The 14,082-nt window shown below is 37.9% G+C and overlaps 1 protein-coding gene across 4 annotated transcripts in view; it reads left to right on the top strand.

Moving 5' to 3' along the window:
- SUCO (SUN domain containing ossification factor) overlaps nt 1-14,082 on the top strand; it is a 41,025-nt gene that overhangs the window by 20,578 nt on the left and 6,365 nt on the right. For 3 of the 4 annotated variants that reach the window (XM_083847689.1, XM_083847687.1, XM_083847686.1), the window contains 13 exons: nt 217-337; nt 565-689; nt 1,200-1,267; nt 1,848-1,955; nt 2,370-2,475; nt 4,756-4,776; nt 5,003-5,058; nt 6,076-6,167; nt 6,863-6,928; nt 9,985-10,059; nt 10,560-10,653; nt 11,674-12,837; nt 13,743-13,830. In XM_083847689.1, coding sequence (XP_083703815.1) covers nt 217-337; nt 565-689; nt 1,200-1,267; nt 1,848-1,955; nt 2,370-2,475; nt 4,756-4,776; nt 5,003-5,058; nt 6,076-6,167; nt 6,863-6,928; nt 9,985-10,059; nt 10,560-10,653; nt 11,674-12,837; nt 13,743-13,830 — 2,184 coding nt within the window. The remainder of the gene's footprint in view (nt 1-216; nt 338-564; nt 690-1,199; nt 1,268-1,847; nt 1,956-2,369; nt 2,476-4,755; nt 4,777-5,002; nt 5,059-6,075; nt 6,168-6,862; nt 6,929-9,984; nt 10,060-10,559; nt 10,654-11,673; nt 12,838-13,742; nt 13,831-14,082) is intronic. The other variant, XM_083847688.1, reaches the window with a different exon arrangement.

Genomic DNA, 14,082 nt, shown 5'->3' with positions numbered 1-14,082 from the left:
TGAAAGTCTAGAATTCTGGGAGGAAACCATCACATGTTTATCTATCTTGACACTAAGTTTTCAGCATCTGTTCAAATGATGGATCTCCTGTTGACTTGATGTAGAAGTTGAGCAGGCGTTGCTTTTTTAAAAAAGCATTAAAATTCATCTTTGTTTCAGTATTTGTATTGAAAAACATTCACAATTGGTGGTGTTCTTTTTCTTTTTTTCTTCCAGAAAGACTATAAGAAAACGGGAGAAATTGACCCTACGTCTGTGATAACTCCAAAGGATCCTGGAGATATTCCGACATTTGATGAATGGAAGAAGAAAGTCATGGAAGTAGAGAAAGAAAAGAGTAAGTTCAGGATTCGTTTGTTTCCTTTAAATACAGACTGCTTTAATCTTGTCTTAAATCTGAATAGTGAAACTAGCTGAATCCAGAATGCAGCCAGTAGGTTTGCATTCCTACTAAAATTACATGAGTAATGGCATTTATTACAGAAAAGCAGTGACAGCAGTTCCCTGCAAGTGAAAACATTTGTTGTGTGAGTTTGTTATAATACCAGTATTTTCTGTTCCTAGGTCAATCAATGCACCCTTCTGCTGTTGGTGGACAGCATTCCACAAAAAAGGTTCAGAAAAACAGAAATAACTATGCCTCTGTAGAGTGTGGTGCCAAAATTCTGGCAGCGAATCCAGAGGCAAAGGTAAGCATTCACTAATTATTAGCATGCATTACTTCAGTTTACTGTCACGCAAAAAGTAGTGCAAAGTACAGTTACGTAAAATTGAACACTGATTTTTGAAGTCATTTTTTATTTTTGGGTTTGGGTTTATTGTGATTTGGGGTTTATGTAAAAATGGAATGTAAACTGTGATCTGTCCCTCTTATTTAAGAGGGACTGATGTAGAGAAAAGCTTCTCTTTGAAATATTTGGAAGGGGGAGGAGAATCTGCTCAGTATACAAATTGGACAAAGTTGTATAAAGTAGCTCACCGTAGTAAATAAGCTGTGATTGCCCAAAACTGATATGGTATACTGTCTCCTGTATATTATTGTGCTTAAATGTTATGAAACCTGGTATTAGTCTTCAGAACTAATTAATAATAAAACATACTAAGTTTATTTTCATAGAGTGGGAGAGCATAGGAAACTCTTGGTGGTGGTATGATCTTCCATACAACGTAAAATACTAACTGTCGTATTCTTTATACAGAGCACGTCTGCTATTTTAATGGAAAATATGGACCTTTATATGCTAAATCCATGCAGTACTAAAATCTGGTAGGTTGCTGAGGTTTGCCTGTATGTAAAAGCTAATTCTACTTTTCCATTGCAATGGGGGCGCGCGTGTACCGTGGAACTGGCTGGATCTTGGTGCATTTGTGCCTGTGAAATATATGTAAGGAGCTTTAACTGATTTAGCAGAAGGCCTTTAATTGTGTCCCCTGTAGAGTTATGTCTGAGTGCTGTGATTAAGAAGATAACTTTATTCACTTTGTCATTTGTAGTTGTGCCATAACTGTAATTCAGAAGAAAAAGAGCTGAGTATTCAAGTAAAGCTTTTGGTTTCTTTCCTCAGTTGCCAAATACTTGCAGGACACATTATTGCTATTTACCATATACCTGAAAGACCATTTATTTATATATGACTTAAGTGGTGGTTGCTATCCTTAGTTTTCAGTTCTGTGACTTGCTGTCTTTGATTTTGAAGGGATCAGCAAGTGATGAACCTCCTAATTCTATAGCATTTTTGTAGTGTTCTTTTATACCCAGTGAAGGATGGAGCAACAAAATAAAGGACCGAGGAGTGTAATCCTACAGGTGAAGTGCTTCTATTAATAATTTCCTTTTTGTCTCCAAGGTTTGTTATTGAGCTTTGTGAACCAATCCAAGTAAAACAACTTGACATTGCGAATCATGAATTATTCTCTTCCACTCCTAAAGACTTTCTGGTGTCCATTAGTGACAGGTATGTTATCAAAATCAGCTCTTCTGAATGAAGAATGAAATAACTATTAAATGTGTCTTTATCAGCCATGATTTGTGTATTATGCAAATTGAAATGCATTGTGAAATAACAGATTTTCTTTGTGTGTATATGATCAGTTACTAGCTTTTTTCCCCATGTTTCCTGTGTTTTTTTCTTTGCTATCCCTTTTCAATCCCAGAAACTTTGTAGCTTGTTTTGTGTGGAGAATAGTCTTACCTTGCAACGCATCTCTTCATTAAAAAGCACAATGCAGCTGTAACGCAACTCAAAATAGTAATAACTTATTTTGCAGACAGGTGTTTTGGAAGACTTTGGAAGACTTCAATGTCTTTAAACAGCAGATTATAGAGTTTTGGATTTCATTAGATGACTATTCTTTTTGTTGTTTTCTAGGTATCCAACAAACAAATGGATTAAACTAGGTACTTTCCATGCCAGAGATGAGAGGAATGTCCAAAGCTTTCCTCTGGATGAACAGATGTATGCCAAATATGTTAAGGTAACTTAAGAATAAATGCTTCAGCAGGGTTGTCAGAAAATGAAGTGTTCACTGGTCTTACCTTGTATCTGGAGACACGTGTTATCAAAGCATGCGTTGCCATTAATTGCATTAGTTTTGTTAGTGGCCCTAGTTTTATTGGCCATATACTAAATGTCTGTCACACAGTCACAATCGTGTTACCTTTCTCAAATGGTACCTGAGAATGTGTTGGAAAGCATGTGTTAGCTTGTGTCCAAGAACTTCCTTAGTTGCTATCTGAATGGAGAAAAATCCAGGCGATGTTCTGATTTGCTTGACTTACCGAACCATCTTTTGAATATATGATTAAAAATACAATCCTATTTTGTCTTTTGGCTGTATCTGCTTGTATGTATGTACATGTATGCACATACATACACGTTCTCCTGGAGCACAGATCAGAATAGTGTATTTCTTGATATGTTTGTGCAGTATCCTTCTGTGTAGTTTTAAGTGAATGTGAAAGAGTAAACATTTAAATTCTGGTTTTGCTCGACAGATTCAAAGTGCACTTTTGCATTTTTTCAATCATAACTGCTACTCAAGCAAATTACTTAGAATTACTGCTGCTGGAGCTAAATGTCTCAAATTATAACTTCAGAAGGCTTTTCACATTACTACAACACAGGTTTGGGGGGAATTATGAAACACTGTTTGCTTTTTAAAAAGAAATCTGACTTTGTACATTCATTTGGAGGTAAAATTTTCTTCCAGATGCTGCTTTGCTTAAAACATCTTAATTATAAGAAACCCATAACACCTTGCATGGTGCATCTGGTTATTTTTTAAAGCAAGCATCAGTGCAACATACAACTGAATCTCAAAGCTGAGACTGAAGTCCACTAAAGCAATATGACCCATTCACTTCCTGCATTACTGGGGCAGTGAGTGGAACTGAAAAACAGAAAGCAACCGCTTCATCATGGTAGCTACTGAAATTAGGTCTGCCTGATGGGGAAGATCCTTGTCTTGCATTTGCCATGATCTCTGACCTATCAAAATAGCTTGCAACAGTGTTTATTCAGAGGATTCAAACAGAATAAAATTCCATAAATAATGTGGTACTTGCACAGGGTTAAAAGCGTTACTGAAGATAGCGGGATGTAGTGGAGCTGTAATCCAAATAAAATGCAGACTTTTTAGGCCCTCTCCAGCAATGTTACCTTGTAATTAAGGTCCTTACAAAAACTGAATACTGGATTGTGCTATGAAATTGTTTTGTGCTTTCTTCAAGAAGTAGCTGTGATAGTTATCTATTGCATTTATATACCCAGAAATTCTGCATGAGTCAGGATAAAGACCTCATTTATTTTTAATTGTGCTTTCTGGCTCAATTAATGCCTTAAGGTATCTAGAATCTTGACTGTCACTGAAGCTCCAGAATTATACTGGATGCTTCAGCAATTAATCTCCTGGAGGATACAGTATTTTGCATTGAATAATCTACCGTGGTAAATTTTTTTTTAAAGGACTGTTATTGTAATGTTTTTACTTCATAGCATAAAATGTGAGCAAGTTCTAGGAGTGCCTAGTCTGCAGGAAAAGAGTCCAAAAAAGTTTCAGAAAGGTTTATTTTTTGAAGTGGCTTAATAAATGATCTGAAATTGATTTTTTTGTAGGAGTGTTTTTATGGAAATAGTTATCTTGATCTCACTTGCAAATTACTACAGTCCTTCATTGAGAGTGTCTACACAGGGGTTTTATAAATGCATTCTATACTTCCAAGCTGAATTTAGACTAAATACCAGAGTGTGGTTAAGTTCTTGCTAGAAATACACTGAATGAAGCTTCCAAATGTGTAAGGTGTTCTATGCACATTCTTCCAGTAGTCTCTATAAATTGGAGCATGTTACATTGAACTCGAAAGAGTAGCAGTACATAGAATGCATGCTATGATTATTTTCTTTTGTGTCACTTTCTGTAATCTGTGCTCTTTAAAGGGGAAAAAGTATACGTAGTGAATATAACTCACCTCAATACTCTGTCTGGAATCGCGCTGCCTAGAAAAATTGAATAACTTCACAAAGTTTATTAATAAAATGTGTTGCATGTTACTTGCTGTCTGCAAGGTATGAGGGCTAAATGAAATCTGCTACCTAAGGCAGATGAAATAGTATTGCAACTTTATCCTTCATAACTTGTCATCCTAGGCATTATAGTAGTGAACTGAAAACAGCAAAACTCTGTAGTTGCCTGTGGCATGTGTTTGGCCTTTGTACTGACATCTTTTTTTTTTTCTTTTCCTTTCTCTTGCTTCAGATGTTCATCAAGTACATAAAGGTTAGCAACCTCTTCTTTTGGAATGCTGAATGCATAGGGCTTGGGGTTTCTCTGCGGCTCAGCACATTAATGCATGGCAAGAATAAAGCTTTCAGTCTTTTCTGTTCTGGTGTTCTGGGCAATCTGCAAATCCCTTGTATAAAAAAAAAAAAACAAAACTATGTTAAATGGATTCTTAACTCCATGGGTCTTTGGTCTATTATTTTAAGTACCTTTTATTCTGTAGGTGGAGCTGATATCACACTTTGGATCAGAACATTTTTGTCCCTTAAGTCTTATAAGGTAATGTCAAGTATTTTGCTTTATCTTTCTACCTCTTTGCAACGTGGATTAGTGTGTTCTAAGAAGAGCTGGGAAACGAATTCTGGTTTTCAGTATACCTAAGTTAGCTGGAAATACTGCAGATTGAAGTAATTGCCTAAGATGACCTGCTGCATAATGTTCTTCACATGTGTTTAAATAAGCTTCACAACTTTATTTCAATTTCCCATTATGTAAGGAATACTTTGTATTTGCTGGTAGTGAGGCAGAGAGGGTAGAGAACAGGGAGCATGAGCAGCCTCCCCATGAGGACATGAGCATTTATTTCAAGGCTGACCAAGCAAAACAAGGAACAAGTGGTATGCTAAAAAGAGCAGGTGTGGCGAGTGCTGTTGAGAAGCTGCTGTGTTGCATGGCACCCCAGGTATGACCAGTCAGTAATATTTGAAACATCTAAATCAGAAGAACTGTATGTGCAGTTCTGTACTGTTCCTGGAAACCACTTTCAGTTCTGCTGTTAAAGCCATGCTAGGACTTGAACCCAAGAAATCCAGTGTTGTAAACAAAACAATATTTTTAGTGAGTAAGACTGCTTTAAATTGGATTTGTTTGAATTGATTTCAGCAGAGTAGGTCAAAGAACACAGCGTGCAAAATCAGGTAGTCAGGACTTAAAGATTGTGAAAGGTCAAGCTGAGGAGATTTAAGAGCTTATGGGGCACTTGAGACAAGAACATCTAGATATGAGTTCAAGCTGAAAAGGAGAGCAGATCTCTTTGGAATTGTTAGAACTTAAAACAGGATCTTGATTTGGAGCAGCACTTGAGAACATGCAACAGACTGGATAGAAGTCTGAGAAATTTATCCAGCAGTGTATCTGCTGCTTGGTCTTGGCTAACTGAAGGTAACTTTTGTTTATCTGTTTTGTTTGTTCCATACCATGTGATGTTAACGTTGTTTATCTAATCATCAGTCATGTCAGGTAATTATATGGCTAATAGACAAATGCTTGATCTTTGGTTTTTAAAACTGTTCGCAGGGTATTTGGTACTAGCATGGTTGAAGAATATGAAGAAATAGCTGATTCTCAGTATCAGTCTGAACGACAAGAACTCTTTGATGAAGATTATGGTAGGCAATAACTTCTGCTTTTTGTTTTGTTGTTTTCGTATACCTTATAGCAAGTCTGTTGACTTGTCTCCTGTGTATGTTAAAAGATTTGGCTGTTCAATTTACGTTGTCTTGTTTGACATTAAGCATTTCTGGGCTTATCCAAGCATCCTTTTAAATTTTAAACTGTATTAGTAACTCTTTGGAGGATTATTTTAAAACACTAGTCATGTCTTAATCTCACTTGTCAGGCTAGTCAATAATATCTTCATGTACTGACAATAGCAAAGGATAACTAAAATAATCAGAGTAGCGTCCGTAGCCTTTTTCCTAGGATTGTTTGGCCCATCAATGCTGCAAACAATTGGAAAGGGCTTATGTTGGATGGCAGGCTTCATAAAAGATGTGTGAAGACACCTTCCCCTTGTCCTGCGGCCCTCATGTGGAAGATGGGGGGAGAAGCCTGTACTAAGCCCAGTTAGCTGTTTGTGAATTCAGGGGAAGCTGAAGCCTTGAACTCTGAATCTCTTTGTATTTCTCATTGCATTAAGCTTGATATTTCAGTATGTCATTTCTGACCTTTAACTCTATTTCTGTAGCTTTATTTTTATGCTGTCAAACTGACAGTGTTGAATGACATGTTAAATCTTGAGGTTTATTTTCATTGTTTGTAACATTTAATTTTGATAGTCATAAATATTCTTCTTTATACATAGATTATCTGTTGGATTACAATACAGGGGAAGAAAAATCTTCGAAAAATCTCCTTGGTTCTGCTACAAGTGAGTATGACCTGATAGAAAAATGTTGTGCTGAAATAAAGTGAGCTATTTGACATTGGAATGGCACTTCCTTATGCAACAGCTATGACTTCCTGATTTTCCTGCTGAAGCAATTTGTTGTGATTCCTATTTAGCAGTTTGAAGATGTTTTATCATAAAATATTTTAAAACCAGAACTTAATTTTTTTTAGATCTTTTTTCAGAAATCTTGCTTTCTGTGTGTAAGGATCCTGAGCACCTAAAACAATCTGAATTTTACATAGGGCTATAAACATTCAGTGCTAATATTCAGTAGAACTGTAATTACTTGGGAAACTTGGAAATCCGGGCATAATTAAGGTGCTTTATTTATAGGAAGCAATATAAAGATTTACTTCCTACAGATTGAATGGAGGGGATGGAGAACACTTGCTGAGAAGAGTTTATGTAAATATTGTAGCTTCCGTGTCTTTCATGAGAACTGTATACCTTTTTTTGACAGAACTGATGTTTCTTGGCTGTCTCTTGTCACTTTTCCCATTGGAAAGCCTTCAGATGTGGGTTTTGTTTGGCCAAGTATACTTGAATATTCAGTTTTAATGGTATTCTTAACTTCTAATTTATTTAGGATAATATCAGCTGCCAGACACCCTACACTGTGCCGCTCTTCCTTCTGGCCCAGATAATGAAGATCTGTTACTTTCGTGTAGATTTGCACTCTAAATGAATGTTGTTCAGATTCAAGACTGCAACCTTAAGTTCTCAGGCTTTCCTTACAGTCCATAGTGTATGAGAGCTGCAGGGTTCTTCACAACTGTCTCCTAGAATGTAGTTGTCCCTCACAAAGGTCGTGGCTAGGAATATTGCACAGCTTAGCATGGTTTTGAATGGGGCAATAGGTAGTGGAAAAGGCAGTTTATTTCTAAATGTTAGCCTCTCACACATGAGAGAAAGCAGGATATTCGTCTGTGACACTGCTTATCTTTTGTTTGTGGCTGAAATCCAAATTTCAAGACAACCTGAGGCATATTGATCTTCAGGTGCAGTATTGCAAGATATCGTTCACTGTCTGAAAAAAATTAATGATTCTCTAGGTTTTTTTTAAGTGTATTTAAGGCAGTGATGGAAAGATTTGAAACACCTCTTTTATTGTTAGTGCTTTATCAGCACAGCTGGGCACTAAGACATTGCAGTGGTAATTATTTAATCCTGGCTGGTAGATCTTAGTTTTGAGACCTTTTTTCTCCGTAATGCGTTCCTTTTTTGAAGGAATACCGTTTGAGAGTATTGTTTTGGGGGTCTTGTGCGTGTTAGACCAAATGAGACAATTTCATTTTGGATTGTCTGTCTTAAATAGTGACTGATAACGCAATGAGGGAGATAATGAGCTTCTCAGGTACATCAGTTCAAGAAACATTTTGCTGATTTAGCCTGTGAGGGTAGTTCTTTGATCTTCTAGCTGTTCTCGCAGACTGGCAGGCTTCTATACCAACCTGCAGTTCCCCCTCTTTTCTTGCCTCACCATCAATAATAAGAAACAATACTTCAAGTTTAACAACTTTAGATTATTGTCACTTTTCAAAGAGTAAAATCCCAGGTAAATAACATAATTCAGGAACGTGGTTTCTGACCCATCCTGAAGGGAGGGCAGCACTAAGACTCTCGACAGAGCTTTGTGAAGTCTAAGAATTTTGTCAGAACTTCTGAAATGCCCTTCTGTAAATTTGACCTTATCCACATAACATATATGGTTGTATGTTGGTGGGTGTGGGAGGAATGAGCAATATAGGGCCAACTTTGGTGTGTTTATAGTAAGGTGCTCTTTCACTGTTCTTCATTTTCTAAATAAGCCTACATGTTAGCTGTATTATATATGCCTGTATGGAGCAGACTCTCTTTGCGTCTAGTTTTGTGACTTTTTTTATAAAGGAAAATACTGTTCTACTTCATAGTTCCTTTTTTTAAAAAAAAAAAAAAAGGTAATCCAGATCAGTGGATATGTTACTGTTTTCTCCCGGTTGCCTTGACTGATCTTGATGATGATCTGTTCCTTGAATGTTGAAGTATAAGTTTTCTTCAAGTCTTAAAAAACTTTGAATTGTTATGTTGCAGCAGCATCAGAGTTGAAAGTCTGATTCAGGATTAATAAGGCTTGCACACCAACAAAGTCAGTTCAGCCTAGTGTTGATGAATATTTATTCTTCTGTTTGTCCTGCTGTGGGCATTTTGTCTTTAAAGGCAGAATTCTTATCTTGTACATTTAGCAAATGACATTTCTTGACTCATTTCTTGAGTGCTATCATGACAAATGATCTAACCTGTCTTTAGTAGAATTCCTCAGTTTGAGTGTTAAAGCTCAACGTACCTGACTCGGGGCTTCCCTCAGTGGTTCACACTCTTTGTTTGAACAGTTGTCTGTTTCAGTGTTTCCTGGTTTCAGTGGGCTGATGGTCAGTGAGAGCTTCCTCCCACTTCTTGTCTTTGGTGTTAGAAAGTCTAGCTGGACGGTTTAGGCTTGGTGTAGCTGATGTGGTGGGGAAATTGTTGCATTTGTTCTGTGAGGGAGGCCAGATAGTTCCTTTCTGCAGTTGCCGCCAAAGCTGATGTAGAAAAACTACATTAAGAGCATAGTCAAAGGCAGTGTTTAGAGATGTGTACTGACGTGTGCATTGGCAGCTATTTGGAATTACTGGGGGAACTTTTGGTGAGCTGCTCGAGACAGCTCTGCCTGAATGCCTAAACAGAGTGGTACTGTGTACTGAGCTTTTCTTCAGTGGTTGTGTATCCCATTTCCCATGTAAACTGTATTTTAACTGCCTAGAAGCTGACTGAAGAAAGACTTCAATAGACTGTGACTGGTATTAGATACTGGTTTTCAAATACAAGCTTCTAACTTATAAACACAAATCTCTTATCCTTTAAAAGAAATGGATGCATTTCTTGTAATTAGAATGACTGGTTTTTGATGTGTAATGTGATTAATTTCAGGCAAGCGTTACATAATAGCAGATCGTTCCATGGTGTAATCTCTGAGCCCTCTGAATTTGTCCTCATTGATCAGTTGGTTTCCATTTCAGATGCTATCCTCAGTATGGTGAACATTGCTGCTAATATGCTTGGAGCCAAAACTGAAGAGAATTCTGAAGCTGAAGGTATTTATTTTTAGATTAAAAGCATTCTAGAAAGTCTTATTTCCCTTTGCTTTTTTTTTTGTTTGCTTGTTTTGATTCTGTGAGGAGCTCGATGGTCTGCATTGAAATGATTTTTCTTCACCATCTTTTATGGCACACATCATCAGTGCTGTAAAATACTTATCCTGTTGACTGCAAACCACGGAGTGAAGAAGTTGAATCTGCCAAGAAGAACTGATACAAATACCATATGTTTGTTCAGCTGTATTCTGATGAGACCTTTACTCTGTGTTATCCAGCTTTAGTTGTAGAGTCTAACTCCTCCTTCCTGGAAATATTTTGAGACTGTCCATAACATCTGATAGTTAAACTGTTGTTAATATTTTCAAATAATTGGAACTTTAATGACACCTGCAGTTGTTGCTTTGTTGGAGTTAACATCTAACACCCCACCTCAAAATCATGGAAAATAAACATGGTTCTTGAATCTTTGTTCTAATTCTTCTTCCATCCTGCAACAGGGAACAAAAGCATATCTGAAAATGTCACTGCCGCCCCTGCAACTTCAACAGCTGCACCAAGACTGCCTGAACCAACTCCTGTTCCTTCACCAGAGTAAGCAATTGGTGTATTTTTGAGCGTTCCCCTAGCAGAGACTAGCATGTACCAGTCTGGAATCTTTGGTAGTAGAATGCTCTGATACGGCACACTGCCTTAAACAAGTAAAAATGAAAGTATTTGGAGAAGTATGGGAAGTTACTAACCAGGGAAATTTATTGCTTTAGTTACTATTTGTAGCTCTTTCATTACGTGTTTTAACACCTGACAAAATGTCCAAATGCATCACTAATGTTTTCAATAGTTTGCATTAGTTTGTTTAGAAGAAGTAAAAGGAGCATTTTGTTCTTTGTGGCTCTTGCAGATTTCTTGGATGGCTGCTGCCTTAATATTGTTTGAGGTTTTGCAGGTTGTCTCCTGCAAGGAAGGCTAATTAGGAATGTAAGCTATAGTGCTAGAACTTTTAAAAAAAAAAAAAAAAGTTTTTGAAGCTTATATTTTTTGCTAGGCTGTCCTTAATGAAAGCATATATGCAAAGGTATGGAATTGGGTGGGGAAGGGGAGTTGTATGTATGAAATCTGTGCCTTTTTTAGGTGATTAGTGGTTTAGAGTTGATTTGGCTGCTTAAAGCTGAGACTCTAGCTCATAGATACTAAGACATGACTTGTGCTGCATATAGTGGTTTTATGTTTCAGTAGAGACCAAGTAAGATCAGCTGGAAGATTTTGATTATTGCATTTGAAGGCTAAAGTAGAAGAGTAAAATGTTTGCTGTGTATTAAAAATAAATAAATTAGTGGTATTTGAACTGGCAACCCCTTTTCAGGATAACGGGACATACCTGATTGGGAAGGTCTTGCTGTTTCAGAAGCTAGGGTTGAAATAAATTGGTGGAAAACCAGGATGGAAATATAGTAGAGAAAAATAACTTATATGATTTGTGACTGCATCCAAACTGGCCTTTGGTCATGGGAATAAACTTCATGAACTTTCTAAAATACCCTACTTTTGCAATCTTCCAGAGTAAGCATGTAAACCTGTTGAAGTAACATCCTGTCTTTAACTTTCTTCTTGTAGACTTATTACTACAGATATTCCACAGATAGATAAAGAGCAATTAAATGTGGATTTGACAAAAAGTCCAATTGTTCAGCTAGTACAAGAGTACGAAGAAGATATAAGCCAGTCAACAGTAACCTTGCTGCCCAGTGATGATCAGGAAGAAGAAGCATCGGCATGGTTTGAACTTGAGACAGACAAATATTGCTCTGACTTGAGAACAGCATGTTGCATTTCCACTTTCTCGGAATATCTGTTTAAATGGTGTTCGGTTACAGCAGCCATCCATCGGCGGCGTAGTAAGACTGAAGGTAAACATAAGCAAGATTACTCGGCTCATGCTCAGCAGCCACAGGCAGTTCTGACTGAATCTGTGCATATGTCAATAGATGAGCCTCTGCCTGAGCAATTAGAGAGCAGAGTTGAGAGGCTGCCTGGATCTACTGCTGCAGTTGACTTCAGCAGTGTGGTCCATGAGGAGATCAGTAATGAGACCACAGATGCTATTGAATTGGAACCAAGCCATCCTCAAACTGTCTCTCAGTCCCTCCTCCTCGAAGTTACCTCTGAAGTTAAGCCATTGCCAACAACAGAGATGGTGCTGGAGCCTGCTAAAGAAGACTTGGGCCAGGTGGCACCAAGGGGGACTCTCCCGGTGGATACAGCTGAGATGAGTGCAGAAACAGAGAAGACTGAGAGCTCTGCTGCAGAAGAAACCCCTGTAGTTTCTGAAACCAGTGTGCTCACTGAAGTAAAGGAGATGAGCCCGCGAGAGACTATTGCTACTCCGATGATTTCAAAGCCTACAGAGACTGTTCTGCAGCCTGAACATACAGTGGGCATGTTAGCCAGCGATGCTGGGGAAGGGAAGGAAAGCACTCCAGAAGTGCAGAAACCTGTTTTGTCTCCTGTTGAGTCTTCTGTATCTGCTGAAACGAAGGAGGATGATCAGGCAACTGAAGAAGCTTTTATGTCAATTCCAGTCTCTGGGGGACCGCAGAGAACAGCTACAGACTTCTATGCTGAGTTGCAGAATTCAACAGATCTAGGCTATGCTAATGGAAATCTTGTTCATGGATCTAATCAAAAGGAGTCCGTCTTCATGCGCCTCAACAATCGAATAAAAGCCTTGGAAGTAAACATGTCTCTCAGCAGCCGTTATTTAGAAGAACTGAGTCAGAGGTAAGCCTGAGGAAGGATGGGAAAAGCCTACTGTACATAGACGTGATTTTAGCCAACTGTGCAAAGGAATTACACAGATATGCAGAGGAATGTATGGAAGGTAATACAGTGGGAAGAGCTTTGTGGAAAATTGAGGGAAAAGTACCTAATCCTGAGAAGCTACCAGAGACCTAGGCATGTGTGGTTAGCTAGGGTTCCCTTTCTGTATTTTCAGCTACAGTCAGCATTTATTTTGTGTTGATTTATTTTTGAATTGCTATGTTTTGGCGCTTTTTTTTTTTTAAGGATAGAGTGCTGCAAGCACTTATCCTTTCTGTAATCACTTCAGCAAAAGTGCACATCCTCCTGTTGCTGTTAAATTGAGTGACACACACCTTCAGTGCCTTCTTCACTGGGCTACTCGGTTGGTTGCTTCCACATAAACTACTGTGCAATGACTCTTGTTGAAGAAGGGAGCATGGGGAGGGAACCCAGAACTTTGTATGAGGGACGCATGTTAAAGTGTTTCATCTGTGGTGATCCTCAGCTATAGGACAACTGGGAAATGTACCTATTTAAGAACTGGTTCCCAGGAAGATCTCTGTTACATTTACTGTTGTGCTCTCTTAGCAGTGAGCGTTTTGCAGAGTGAATCCACTCCATAGTGAATGCCAGTAAATGAGCACACAGTTCTAAGGTGTTGAAATTATCTTTGACCTTAAACTTAGAATAAAACCACACAAAGTAGAATGAAGTGTCCCTGTTCTATGTCTGAAACTAGAAAAGGAACACCACTTGAAGTTTAAATAAAGCTGTTTTGGACAAATGAGGTTTCTCCTTGCATAGTGGTGTGTTCTGAAGACAAGTTTAGTGCTGGTGAGTTTTATGAACTAGCATTTCAAATCTTTATGCTGTTTTTGTTTTAGGTACCGAAAGCAAATGGAAGAAATGCAGAAGGCTTTCAATAAAACAATAATAAAACTTCAGAACACCTCAAGAATAGCAGAAGAGCAGGTATGGCTTGTTGAAGTACTTACGTGTTTTCCTAAATAAGAAAGACTACTTTAAAGAAAGTTGCTAGGGCGTACAGATTTTTTTCTACTGAAGGTGTTTTTCTTAGCTGTGTGTCTGCCTTTTAAAAGCAAGTCCATTCCTTGCTTCCCAACCATTTTCTCTGTAATAAAACTTTGCAGACACGTTCCCAGTCTCTTTTAAAATAAAGCCCTTTCCCATTTGTTTTTCAGTGTGTCAGTTGTCAGCTGTTAA

This window comes from Anser anser, assembly GCF_964211835.1.
Source record: "Anser anser genome assembly, chromosome: 8".
NCBI classification, from domain to species: Eukaryota; Metazoa; Chordata; class Aves; order Anseriformes; family Anatidae; genus Anser; species Anser anser.
Note: the sequence above shows the minus strand (reverse complement) of the source record. Positions and strands in the feature narration are given on the sequence as shown.